General features: G+C 42.3%; 1 protein-coding gene across 6 annotated transcripts in view; it reads left to right on the forward strand.

The window, feature by feature from the left end:
- Nucleotides 1-13,177, forward strand: part of RAPGEF2 (Rap guanine nucleotide exchange factor 2) — a 249,480-nt gene that overhangs the window by 107,228 nt on the left and 129,075 nt on the right. The window contains exons 1-2 of one of the 6 annotated variants that reach the window (XM_060114737.1): nt 10,413-10,547; nt 11,364-11,662. The exons of 3 other annotated variants lie outside the window; for them this stretch is intronic. In XM_060114737.1, the coding sequence (XP_059970720.1) occupies nt 11,589-11,662 (74 nt within the window). In that variant the 5' untranslated portion in view covers nt 10,413-10,547; nt 11,364-11,588. Of the gene's footprint in view, nt 1-10,412; nt 10,548-11,051; nt 11,663-13,177 lie in introns of those variants that run through there. 2 more of the 6 variants (XM_060114755.1, XM_060114746.1) reach the window with 2 other exon arrangements.

Here is a 13,177-nt window from a genome sequence, read left to right on the forward strand (position 1 = left end):
GTCTTTGTATGAGCAGAAGGCAGGTGAGCAAAGGCGAGGTAGCAGTGCAGCAGAGGTTATTCTCATTCTCATTTAGGAAAAGGCCAGAGTGGACACTTGCCATAGATGAACATAGAAATGGTAGAAACGGTATGTGTTTTCCCAAGCCTGTAAGCAAAGCAGTTAGCAGTTGTGGTCCAGGCTGTGCCCTGCTGTTGATGTCCACAGTCGTGGTATGTAGATTGGTGTCTTAAGACAGTGATGGGCAGAGGGTAGCGAAGTGTCTTGAAGAAGGTGTTTTTCCCCCAAAGTTTTTCAAAGGCATCATTTGCAGCAGCATTGGGACTGGGAATTGATAGAGGAAAATTATTTTAGCTGAAGGTGCAGGTTTAGAAATCATTTTTAAAAGAACATTTGGTTTTCTGTGCACAATGGGCAGGAAAATATTAATAATGTTTATTGCCCTAATGTGCTCTAAATCAGTGTATTTAAGGAACTGTAATAGAAATTATTATATGCTTAAATCTTCTCACTTTCAAAAGTGCCCCACTCTACAGTGCTGAAGCCTATTTATAGCAAAGTCACAGAATAGTAACTTGGATTAATGTTATTTTTTGGCTGCTGACTTCTTTGAAAGGCTGATAATTCTATGCAATAATTTAGGTAGTAAAGATAGGCCCAGACTGTGTTTCTAAACTTTCAACTTGCTGTTTGGGTTGTTTATTAGAGAAGGAAATAGCTTCTCTAAGTGTTTTTTTTTTTTTTTTTTTTTTTTTTTTTGGCTGTACCACACAGCTTGCGGGCTCTTAGCTCCCTGACCAGGGATTGAACCCAGGCCCTCAGCAGTGAAAGCGCAGGGTCTTAACCACTGGACCGCCAGGGAATTCCCTTACCTAGGTGCATATTAACTCATAGAATTGGAATCTTTTTCTACCAATATAGCAATCAGTTTTATACTTATTTGCAAAAAAACCGGTACACTAGATGTTTTAGATGTGAAGCATTATTGTTAGACAGATTCTTCTTGAATTTATGTTAGTCACAATCTTGAAAGAAAAAAAAACACTCCTACTAAAACATTGAATCTGATTTTCTCAGTAGAACCAATTTTATCATAGAGGCCTCCAAGGAAGTCCTTTTAATAGAAATGATCGTGCACACCATATTTAATCATAAATAGATAATATTTTTATTGCTCTGACAGTCAAAAACTGTCTCTATTTTTCACATTCAGAGCAATCATTACGCAGTCTCTTCCCCTTCATATCAATGCAGTACCAGGGTAGGGCCTGTAAGGCTGAAGGAAAAGATAAGCCCAGACTAGCCGTAAGCCTCGGAACCTGGAAGATGCCAAGAGAAGGTTCATAATTAAAGCCAGGAGCCAGAGGGAATGGGGACAAAGGCCTCTACAGAGGGGCGAAGCTTCCAATGCATGGGCCTTAGGGTCTAGGTACCCGGTTTTGTCAGGCAGCAGACCTAGTAGGCAAAGCAGTCTGAACGCTACACGTGGCGTGAGAGATCAGTTCTGTAACTGGCAAAGTGCTGTCCGTGGGAATGGCTGAACATTGAAATGCCATCAAAATTTAGGGTTGTTTCACGGGCTCTTTTCGTGTTTATGGGTTATTCTATCTCATTCTGAAGTAGTTTGGTAGAGTTCCAATTTTGAGGCATATTTCCATGTTATTTCCAACTTTGGTTGAAACTTGCAGGAAGCCCTGCTCTTTGGTCTCTGAGTTCTGGTGTCTGCATGGAAGCAAGGTGGTCTCCTCCCTGCGGGCAGGTAATTTAGTACCTACCTGGCTGGGGAGACGAGGCCGTCGTATGTGCAACATGAAAAAGTTGCCCAGGGGTCATTAAACGGTACATTGTGAATCGGTGTAGCAAAGGCCACAGCGAAGGCAAAATCCCCTCAAAGACAGGGGTATTTTAATGTTTGTGGATGGTAGTCGAGGGTGGCTCTTGAGGAAGTGAATTTTGAGCTGGGTTGATGGTTTAGACCATGGGGCAGTGGTTGGAAAGGAAATCTGAACATAGTAAAGAACATGAGTGACAGCACGGAAATAGGAGTCAAGGACGCCAGTGCAGAGATGAGTAGGAGCTCAGGTAGGGCCACGAGAGGAGGATCATTTGTCTGGAATAGGCGTGCGCTTCGGGCGTGGAGTAGTTGCCAAGCATCAGTGATGGTGCCGTTCATGAGAGTCCAGTTTACAAACCTGCATCACGTGGCTGGAAAGCCCAGGGCCGCTGGTCCCTTAGGTCTCTGATAACATGGGCACAAGTCGTAGAAGGGCGTGCAGCATTGATTTGCACCACGGTAGCCGTGTCCACCTACGGTGAGTGCTTCTCCGCCGCCGATACCAAATACACCCACAATTTAAAAATTAAAATTATGCCATGGTACTCTGGATAATCACATTTTAAATTAGAGCTGGCAGCTATGATGAGGGTACGTGGGGAAACAAGACATTTAACTAATCAGTTCTGAGAGGCTGAAATACCATTCTCATTTTGACTCACATGACAAACAATGAGCTACTTGAGATGAAAAATCGCAGGCCTCCTTTCTGCTTGCCCGTGCTACATGGTAGGTTAATTGATTGCTCTGAGAACTTGCTAGTTGTTTTCAGTAGTGAAAGAAGGTGAAACAGTGGGAGAATGATTCTGTGTCTCTGTGGTAGGGACTGCAGGCACAATTAAATATTCTTTATTCCGCATAAAGGGCTGTATAGGATAAGAATATCATATTCTTGGAAAGGGCACAAGTTTGTTTTGTCATGTGATGCCTTATTGGAGATGGACGGTGGCATTTTAAAAACAACTCGCGTGTCATGGAAGGGCGCCCTTACTGGGCATGTGTCCGAAAGGTGTGAAGAGAAGCGGGGATCAGGGTTCTGGAAATTGTCCATTACAGGTGAGGTTTACCTCCAGGTGTTGGCAAAATCCCAACAATGGCGGCACAGATTAAGCTCAGAGGGAAAGCGTGGTTATGGAAGACGGGATGGGAAAAATAGAAAGACAAAAGAAAAACTGAATCATCTGAAAACTGCCTCATTGAGGTTTTTTTCGGGTTTTTTTTGGTTTTTTTTTTTGCGTTATGTGGGCCTCTCCCGTTGCGGAGCACAGGCTCCAGACGCGCAGGCTCAGCGGCCATGGCTCACGGGCCCAGCCGCTCCACGGCATGTGGGATCTTCCCAGACCGGGGCACGAACCCGTGTCCCCTGCATTGGCAGGCAGACTCTTAACCATTGCGCCACCAGGGAAGCCCCCTCATTGAGTTTTAATGAGGAGATAAAAAAGATAAAAGATACCTTCTCACCTGGGGAGATATCAGTAACTTATAACAGGATTAAATGAGGTGATAATAAGCTTTTGTAGTTTTCTTTATACTTCTTTTCTGTTAGAAGTTTCTCGTATTTCTTGAAAACATCCTCCCTCCCTCCTTCCCTCCCTTACTTCCAAGAGAAGCCATAAGACTTTGTTTAATAGTTATTTGGAGTGACCTAAAGTGAGTGAATTAATAGCAGAGTAAGGGCTAATAGGAACTACTTATCTCAGCTGTTGTTTTGTATAGTCCATTATCACATTGTTTTGGAGAAGCAGGTGATTGGACCTGTCATTGGCCAGTTAATGAAATGGTTGGTTAGGCATGGAGTCATAGAAGTGTACTTCTATTTTAACTTTTAACTTAAAAATGTTCAATTTGATCTGCACATGGAAACATATGTATAGCTGAATGTATAATTGGATTAAAATATACACCTGCATGCATAAAGGGGTGTGTGTGAGTGTGTGTGTGTGTGTGTGTGTGTGTGTGTGTGTGTGTGAGAGAGAGAGAGAGAATGTGACAGCTGGTCCTCTGGGACTTGACTCTTTTCCCTCAAGCTTCTCCAGTTATTTCCTCCGCATCCAGCCCAGCAGCAGTTAAGCTGACATACCTGTATCAGATCACCAAAGCATTCTGCTTCATAGGTTAAGTAATTAAGTTAAACAGAGAGTTACCGAGAGTAAATGGGGACTGTGTTGTTCTTTTAAATATTAATCTGTTATACCTAATCCCAAGGAGGGAGAGTGTCCGAACACCTTCATATCTTAGGAGAATGTTTGCCTAAAGGGTGATGAACCGTGATGAGCACAATGACTGGAACTGACGTCCAGCATCAAACCTCACCCTCGGCTACTGGTTGTGTCTCTTTGAGGGAGCTTGATGCTTAGTTCGTACGAATGAGCCCTTCTGTCCTGACCTCTGTCCCGAGTGGCTCCCCTGCTGGTGTTTATATGCGTCTCCTTCTGTGTTACTCGGCCACCCTACAGATGTACTCGAGCCTCCACGTGCCTGCCTGGACCGTGGTACTGACACACGGAGACGCTGCTGCGTGTCCCCAGACTGGAGACGTGACCTCGGGTTTAACAAGCTGCAGGTCACAGGTGGCCCGAGTGAGCCCGTCTCAGTCACGTGGTGGAGCTCGCTGTGGACATGAGCACTGGAGAAAGAGAAGTTGCATCATTTCCAGAAATTTCCCTGTGAAGAGGAGTGGGGAAGCGGGGTGGTGGCTGGAGGTCCAGGGGGACTTGTCTCTTCAGAAGAGGCCAGAGCGTGTTTGTGGGTGGATGGGAGGGACCCAGCAGAGAGGGCTTCGTACAGGAAGGAGGGGGCTTGCTGCTCAAGTGGGTGAAGCCCGCGACGGGGCAGGTGTTGGCTTTGGAAAGGGTGCGAGCGCTGCACCCTTTTACGTGCTCTCGATCAGAGCTGCAGACCCATGGGTGGGTGTGGGAGCCCAGTGGTGGGCGCTGAGGGGTTTTGACAGAGAGGGAGGTGGTGAAGCAAAGGGAGTGTTGAGTGCCCACTTAATACCAGTGGCCATTGACATGTGGTTATTTATGTTCCGCCCACTGCCCGGCAGGTGTTTGGGGGCAGGTGTGGAGCAGGTGGGTGTGGGCACTGCTGGCTTTGTGGTTTGCCAGGGATGCAGTAACAGGGCCAGGGGAGCAGGGCTGATGGGTGCGCCCAGGCCCTGGGACTGAGGATGCGTGTCTGGAATGCTGCTTCTGTCTCTGATGGCTTCATAAACAGCTTGTCACGCACTCTAGAAATTTCTTTGAGTCTCAGTTCTGACCTCTCTTTTCTCTCCTGACAATTGCTTTTTGTTTTTTTGTTTTCTGTCAAGTCACCTGCTTCGGTCACCACCGCCAGGGCCTTTGTTAAGTTGTCACCTGCTCTGTCAGAGCACCTCCCCACCTGCCCTCAGGACTGCTTCCGTATGAAGCCGTATCAGCGTTTAAAAGCTCAGGCTTTGCTTGTTGATCCCTTGTCTAAGGAGCTTAAGTGACATTCAGCCACCAAACAGATAAAACCCAGCCTCTGCAGCGAGGTGTGCAGGGCAGCTCAGGACATCTTCAGGCCCACCTTGCCGGGCTGCTCCCTCTGCTGGGACGGCCACTTCACCCCTCTTCACCTGTGAAAACCACATGCTTTCTCAGCTGTGAGAGTCTTTAAAGGCCTGGGCTGTACTGTGCATCTCTGCTTCCCCGGTGCCTAGCACAGAGCAGGCATTCAGTAAATATTCGTTGAATCGTACTGGTTCAGGATTATATTTTTAACGTGACCTTTGAAAAATCACTTTAAAAAGGAGCTTAGCAATACTATGCTAAGCTAATTAATCCCTTTTAGAAATCACTTGTAATAAGCTATGATTTATTGGAAGTCAGGTTAGTATAGAGGAGAAGAGTTGGGAGGGGACGGGGCTGCAGTGTGTCGGAAGAACAGGTCCAGGGAGCCTGGGGTGGAGGCACCACGTCATCCGTGCAGGGCGTGGGAGAGGGGAAAGGGCAGACGGCATCTTACTGGGTATCGTTCGTTCGCCGTCTGTATTAATTACAGTGAAATTATTAATACTGGTTGCATAAAACAATTGCATAAGCATAGCAGGAGCTACTTTTTCTCTCCCGTAAGAGAACCCTGAAGGTCCACTGCCAGGACAGCCCTAGGTCCCCATCCTTCTTTTCGGCTCATAGCTTCCACTCAGCGTCCACTCAGAGCACAGGCTGGCTGCCAAGCTCCAGCCATCATGTCTGCAGTGGGAGCTAAAAGCAGGGGAAAGGCAGACGAGCAAAAATGTTAACTTCCATCCTTGAAACAACATTTCTCTTCACATCACATTGTCCAGGTGTGGTCATATGGCTGCTTCTGGCCGCCCAGGAGCCTGAGGCATGTAGTCTTTTATTCTGAGATGAATTATGCCCCTGAAAATAATAACATAAAAATATCCTTCTAAGGCGAAAGAGGAGAAGGGATATTGGAACAGACAGCCAGCAGCCTCTTTAGTTTCTCTCACCCTCTCTTAGTTTGTCAGTTACCTTTCTTTACTAGACCCGTCTATTCCTCAGCCCTGTGCCTTGCTTCTTCAGCTGTTACATCATCTATAACTTCCACTTGTTTTACCTGAGGTTGACTCAAGTCCAAGTATTCCCAGGACACACACACACACATAAGGTAAACATATATATTAAAGATTTTAAGGAAGCGCTGGGAAGGAGCTCCAAATAAGGCAAATACATCTTGAAACAAATGTGAGCTTGGTTTGACTAGAGTTGATGCTATCGAAGGGAGAGTTTAGTGGCACTTGATGTAAATATATGCTGTGTTAAATTTGCAATAGGGTAGACATATAAATTAAAGGAATAGGGTAAAATATGTTAAAAGATACAGCGGGATATACCAAAACATTCCCCCTTTGGGTATCAGCTGTACTTTCTGCCCCAGTACACAGCATCTTCATTTTGGAAAGCTAACATGATTTTAGCATCATTTAGACCATACTCTGATGTGATACCCAATCCTCAGAGCAGTACTGTTCTCTAGAGAGGGAGCTCGGTGGCTGGGTCCAGTTGGGAATTTGGTTGTTATAACTACAGCTTCGCAGGTGAGCGGTACATGTAAGTCAGGCTTCCATGGTCCTTGGACTCCTGGCATTGGTGGTGTCCTAACAAAGTAAGTAGCCTTCAAAGGAAGATCTCTGATGTGTTTGTGTGTAGAGATGATGTGGTATCACAGGTCACCTCATGCTTGAAGTCTTCAGTCGGGGAGTTTAGTCATCTATGGTCCTCGTATAACTGAGTGTGTGATTTCATCCTAGAAGTCCGTATTTGCAGTGATGTTTGGATTTCTCTTGCAAAAGTAAATATTATATTTCATAAAGGTTTTCAAGTCTGACATGCTTGCATCAATGAAATACAGTCTTGTTTTTCTCTGTAAAATGTTGGAATTGTTTGTCTGCTGCTAAGCGTAAAGGAACTCCCAACCCTTGTGTGTGCACACTTATTTTGGGGAAGGGTTGGTTTGGAGGGGTGTGTGAATTACTGTTTCACCTATATGAATTCAAAGTGTGTCTTAAAATACATAGCAACTAAATTGGGTTTTGTTTAAAGAAATATACTTTCAGCACTGGGGACACTGACAGAAAATGAGAGTAAGGCTGTCGCTAAGAGAGAGATTCATAGAAGAAGCAAATTATACTTGGTAAAACTGGAATGTGTATTAAAATAAAATTTCCAATTAACCGTAGTTCAGGGATCTTCTATTTTATTTTACATTGACTATAAAATTACTATGACTATAAAATTACATATATAATATATAGGTACATGTTATTTATAATAGACAACACCAGTCATATATTTGAATGTTAAAGAAAATGAATTCTGTACTATGAACCCCACTTTATTTTTTAGATGTACTAAAAATTCTTTAAAAGTACTTCAAGAATTAAGAAATAGTTTAAATAAAGTGAAATAATAGCTTAGACATGTATATCACTGCCTCTTTTATGTTAGAATTTAATTAAATATAATGTGGGTTTAAAAGCTGCCAGCTTAATATTTATTACTGATTAGAATATTGAACTGTAAGTTCAAAATATTAAAAAAATTTATTTCCTTACATATTTCTTACTTTTGCCACACATTTATGGCTTTATAGGTGTTGGATATTTTTGCAGTTAAATATAAAATATAATTTCTGGTATTGAATGTTCATGTGTTATATAGATCTACATAAACATCAAATAACTGGATTCTTTTAGTTCTGCTTTTAAAAGTTTTTTTTTGAGTCAGACATTTAAAGATAAAAATTATCTTTACATTGTCTTTTACTGATGACTCACTTTACATTTTTTTTTTTTTTTTTTTTTTTTTTTTTTTTTGCGGTATGCGGGCCTCTCACTGTTGTGGCCTCCCCCATCGCGGAGCACAGGCTCCGGACGCGCAGGCTCCGGACGCGCAGGCTCAGCGGCCATGGCTCACGGGCCCAGCCGCTCCGCGGCATATGGGATCCTCCCAGACCGGGGCACGAACCCGCATCCCCTGCATCGGCAGGCGGACTCTCAACCACTTGCGCCACCAGGGAGGCCCTCACTTTACATTTTATAGCTGTAAACTGCTTAGTGTGTCGGTTTCATTAAGATAACTTTGTTATTTCTTAAGCATTTTCAGATAATTTTTAAAATTAGGGCAATGGCCAAAATCTGTCCAGCACTTTCCTGTATTTTATTTTTATTACTATTTTTTGGTTAATTAGGGTGCAGTTAGAAAACCACCATTAAGCATTCATACTTAATTCAGTTTTACAAATAGGAAAACTATTTTCTTTCATCAGTCTAAATCATATCCAGAATGTATATAAGTATGTATGTATGTATATCAGGGGTTTTCTGCTGCCATGGTAGTTTATATAGTCTATAATAATAATAATTAATTCTTATTCAGAATTTTGAGACCATTTCAATTTACCACTTTGTCACCTCATCTTGGATTTTAACTAATACATAATTTTGGAAAAATTATGCATTTTAACTAATACATAATTTTGGAATTAATTTGGAAAATTTTTTGGAAAAAAGAGTAAATAGGGTCTTCAAGGTTTTATAATCATTATCCTATTTAAGTGAACTTTAAAAAGAATTGAGGTAATATTGACATATATTAAGTAAACTTTTGTATGTTAATTTTGTATATAGTTAATTTATATAGTTATATGTAGTTTATAGTATATATAGTTATATTTTATATATAAATATATATATATATATAGTTAATTTTGTGTATGGAAGCATCATTGTGGCTAAAGCAGAGATTTTCTTTTGGTTATTTATGTCAGAGTACAGAGTAATTATTGTCCTTCAAATAAATGGAGAAGAGCTGCCTGATAACCTCTCAAGCCTGAGAAGTATGTTTTAACTTTTCTAAGAATGTGCTTGTGGAACAAAAAGTAGAAAAAAGCTTGTTTAGAGTCCTTGTATTTGGCAATAAAGATGGTTAGGAGATAACATGAAAGGTTTGACCGAACTGGGCTTCTCTTGTTGTGGAGCATGGGCTCTAGGCGCACGGGCTCAGTAGTTGTGGCATGCAGGCTCAGTAGTTGTGGCTCGTGGGCTCTAGAGTGCAGGCTCAGTAGTTGTGGCGCACGGGCTTGGTTGCTCCGCGGCATGTGAGATCTTCCCAGACCAGGGCTTGAACCCGTGTCCCCTACATTGGCAGGTGGATTCTTAACCACTGCGCCACCAGGGAAGTCCAAAAATCAGGTTATTTTAAATTAAGACCTCAGAGCTGAGCTTCCTTGCCTCTTCAGCTCATCCACGGTGTGCTTTGCACAATGAAACGGGGAAGATTTAACAAAGGCATTTTGGATAAGGCATGTGTCCAGAAGCTGATGGGAAAGCTGTTATGGACCATAACTTTTATACAAACTGATCAGCTGCCATCTGTGTACAAAGCACTGTGATCAGCAGAGACCTGTTTGTGCCACTGAGTAGACTGATAGCAGCACATCAGTTTAGCTGAGCTGTTCTCCAGCAGTTGGTCACGAGGACATAGACACCACCAAAGTGTAGTCATCATCACAGTACTGTCCTTTGCTGCTTAGATTGTGGCAAGAGACAAAAACTGCTTGCTCCCTTCACCCCCGTACAGCTGAGGTAAGAGCCACCTTTTTTCTCTAGAAGGGAAAAATAAGAGCAAAAGGAGCCTCTTTCAACTTTTCCCATGTTGTTTTGATATAAATTTATGCTCGTCTTTTCCATGGTAATCATTCCAGCCAGGTGCACAGTTCAGCATCCCTCTGGTGGTGGAGAGCCGTGTGTGTAGTAGAGCTCGGGTAAATTTTAATAACAAAATTGCATTGCCGAGCCCACCTAGGCGTTTGACCTTGAAGGCTCAGAGGAGAGCAGACATGGCAGATTTCCCTACGTGCCCTTGACTTAGGAGAGTGGATAATGAATAGAAATTGATAAAGAGTGTCTGTCAGGCTGCCGCTGAGGTCATGAGGCTGGTATGCGGAAACAGTGCCCGCACGACATGCGTAACTCAGAGCTGCAGCCCGGAGGGTGGGTGGGTCACCGAAGCAGGAAATTGGCCATCAGGAGGAATGCAGGCTTCCGAGCACAGGCTGCAGCCGCGTGGACTCAGCCGGAGAAAACACAGGGGCCATGGGGCGGGCTCGAGGCTGCAGACACCCAACTCCTCTACAGCGAAGCAGCACTGTTGCCGCTGCTTCAAAGATATCGAAGCCAGTGCAGGTTAGATTTGTTTTAAGGGATTGAAATGTTAACAGCATAAGTATCAGATGGCTAGTACTTCTGTAGTTACTTAGATCACAGGCTACTGAGGAATGAACAGAGTTGGGGGAAACATAGCTCTAAGGCTTCGCTTGTCATTTTTTTTTTCTGTGCTCTGTTTTTATAAGCGAAGGTTAAAATGTGGAGATTCGCTGTGTAGAGGAGCCAACCTCTGTTCGTCTGTGCAGGGTGATGACTGTTAGAAGACTTCTAAATGAGGCTTGAAAGAAACTGTCTGTTTAGTTCTCCCAAATAGTTCTGAAATAGCCTGTTCACACACACACAGCTTCTGTGTGTACTTGGTGTGTGTATGTTTTTGTTTTAAATAGCTGTTACTTTTTTTTTTGCTTGTTAAACTAATGAGTGAGGACAAAGTATTTTTAAAAGATTAAATGCATTTTTATGATGTCTTTAAAGTCACTGTCCTCTTCTGTTAAATGTATTCCTGTAGAGTCTACTGATTTTTGAGAATGGAATTGATTGCATCAGCAGTTACTTGTTAGATTTTTTTTTTTCTTAATGTGTATTGCTATTCTGCTATCTGAAGACAGTGTCCTGTGAGTATTTTCTATAAGTCCTAAATAAATGAATTGGTTTTGGTTTAGGAGCATCAGGCCAGACATTTTTTAGGTTTTAGTAACTGCTTATCATTTCCTAGAAATGAAGATATGAAAAATTGATATCTCGGAGAATCACGTTTTCAATCATTTTGTAAATTACGATTGCCTACCAGTGTAGTCACGGTTTGATTGCTGTGTATTCCCTCTCTGGATGTAGCCTGACATGAAAAAGTTTACATTCCAATACTGAGGAGTTGCATTCCACTGGGCAGTTCTGACGTACCACAGGAATGCGGAGGCCCATACAAAGGGCAAGCTTAGGGCCACTGACGGAAGAGGCTTCCGTGCTCAGCGACTGCCTTTCGTGGAAACTCACACTCACAGCAAGTGCTCATGACTCAACTTGGATGGGGAAAATGTGGTCCCAGGAACGCAGGACAGGATGGCCTTCCCTCAGAAGGAGCCTGCAAAACCCTGTCCGGTGAATCACAGCCTGTGGGTATTTATGAAAACTAGGTAAGATTTTATATTTGCAGGCATTGGTGCTTTCTTGTTGTGAGCCTTGAACTTGAAAGAAAGTTTATCAGGCTGTTAACGTTTTTCTCTATTTTACATTATGTAGAAGACTAATTACTTTCAGTAAATTTTTTGTCTGCATATTTTGGGTACTATCAAGTCATTCCATTTTGCACCTGTAAAAATATTAAACTTAGTTTATTTCACTTTTAGGAACAATTTGTAATTCTTAATTTGTTCCGTTAAAATAACTTAATGGGAGTGAAAATCTGGATTGTTAAACTGTCTTTGGAGCAACCATTCCTCAATTAGTTTTACTGAGGGAATATGAGCATTTAGTAATACTCTGCTTGTTAACGCTGCAGGGGGTCTTTTCATTAATCGTTTGCTGTGAGTTTAACCTTTTTTTTTTTTTTAATAGCGCAGAGAACCAATAGGTTGATGCAAAGTGAGTCTGCATCACTTTTAGTTGTCACCTTTGGTTGTTTAGTGTAAGATTATCAGGACATTGTGAAATTACATTGAGGTTACTAGTTGAAAGCCAAGCTATACACCATACTTTTACAAAACAATTTAGAAGGATTTAGAGACTATAGTCATTACATGTTCACACCTTGTAGAATCCGAAGCCTATCAGCATTCTCAAAACACACATACCATACTTCTCCATTTCTCCCTATCTCTTTCTAACTTTCTGGCCTTTTGTGAAAGGCTGGCATCAAGTAGAGAAAGGGCTAACAGGTTTTTAAGTATTCAGACCTAGTCTCATTGATAACTGTTACCTACATCTTTTTTTGAAAGACAGTTATTAGATATATATTTTCATATTTGTATCTTATATGTAAATGCCCGTGTACATAGAAAGACTGAAATTACCAGAAGACAGGGATAATTTTTTTTTTAGGTTTAAATTCAAAGTTAAAAAAAGCGGTGTCACTTTAAACATTGAGTTTAAATTTTAGAAATATCTTTGTTGATCTTGGTACATCGTATTATGAGTGCCATTGCAAAGGAGCAGATGTGCTAGTGGTTGAATTTCTGGCAGCAGCTGCCTGAAGAGGTTTGGTTTTTATAGATTTGACATTTAAATCTTTGAGTCTCCCAGGGTAACCCTCAAGCTCTTGATGGTCATTTGTAATTTTGCTGAATTCGAGTTGCCTTCTGAATGACAACAGCTGACTTGTCTTTTTCACTCAGCTAGCCAATGAGTAAGCAAGCCTCTGAGAATCCACCTTTCCACAAAGCTCTGTTCCCCACTTGTCACTGGGTTTATGGTTTACTGGTATAAGAGATGCACTCTAGCGATATTCCTGAGGAGGTCTGGGAATTATTCCTTGTACATGGCAAGCTTACCAAAGACCAGAGTTCTTATATTATTGAGTGTGGAAAAGGGCTATAGCAGAAAGTCAGAGGAAGGGTCAGGTCAGTGTGGGATCCCAGAACCCTGGGTGATGGAGTCTGATGGTAATTTGGGGCATCTCTTTCAACCTCCTCTTAGGTAGGTTGGCTTAGTTT

Source organism: Mesoplodon densirostris, chromosome 1 (assembly GCF_025265405.1).
Source record: "Mesoplodon densirostris isolate mMesDen1 chromosome 1, mMesDen1 primary haplotype, whole genome shotgun sequence".
In the NCBI taxonomy this organism is placed as follows: Eukaryota; Metazoa; Chordata; class Mammalia; order Artiodactyla; family Ziphiidae; genus Mesoplodon; species Mesoplodon densirostris.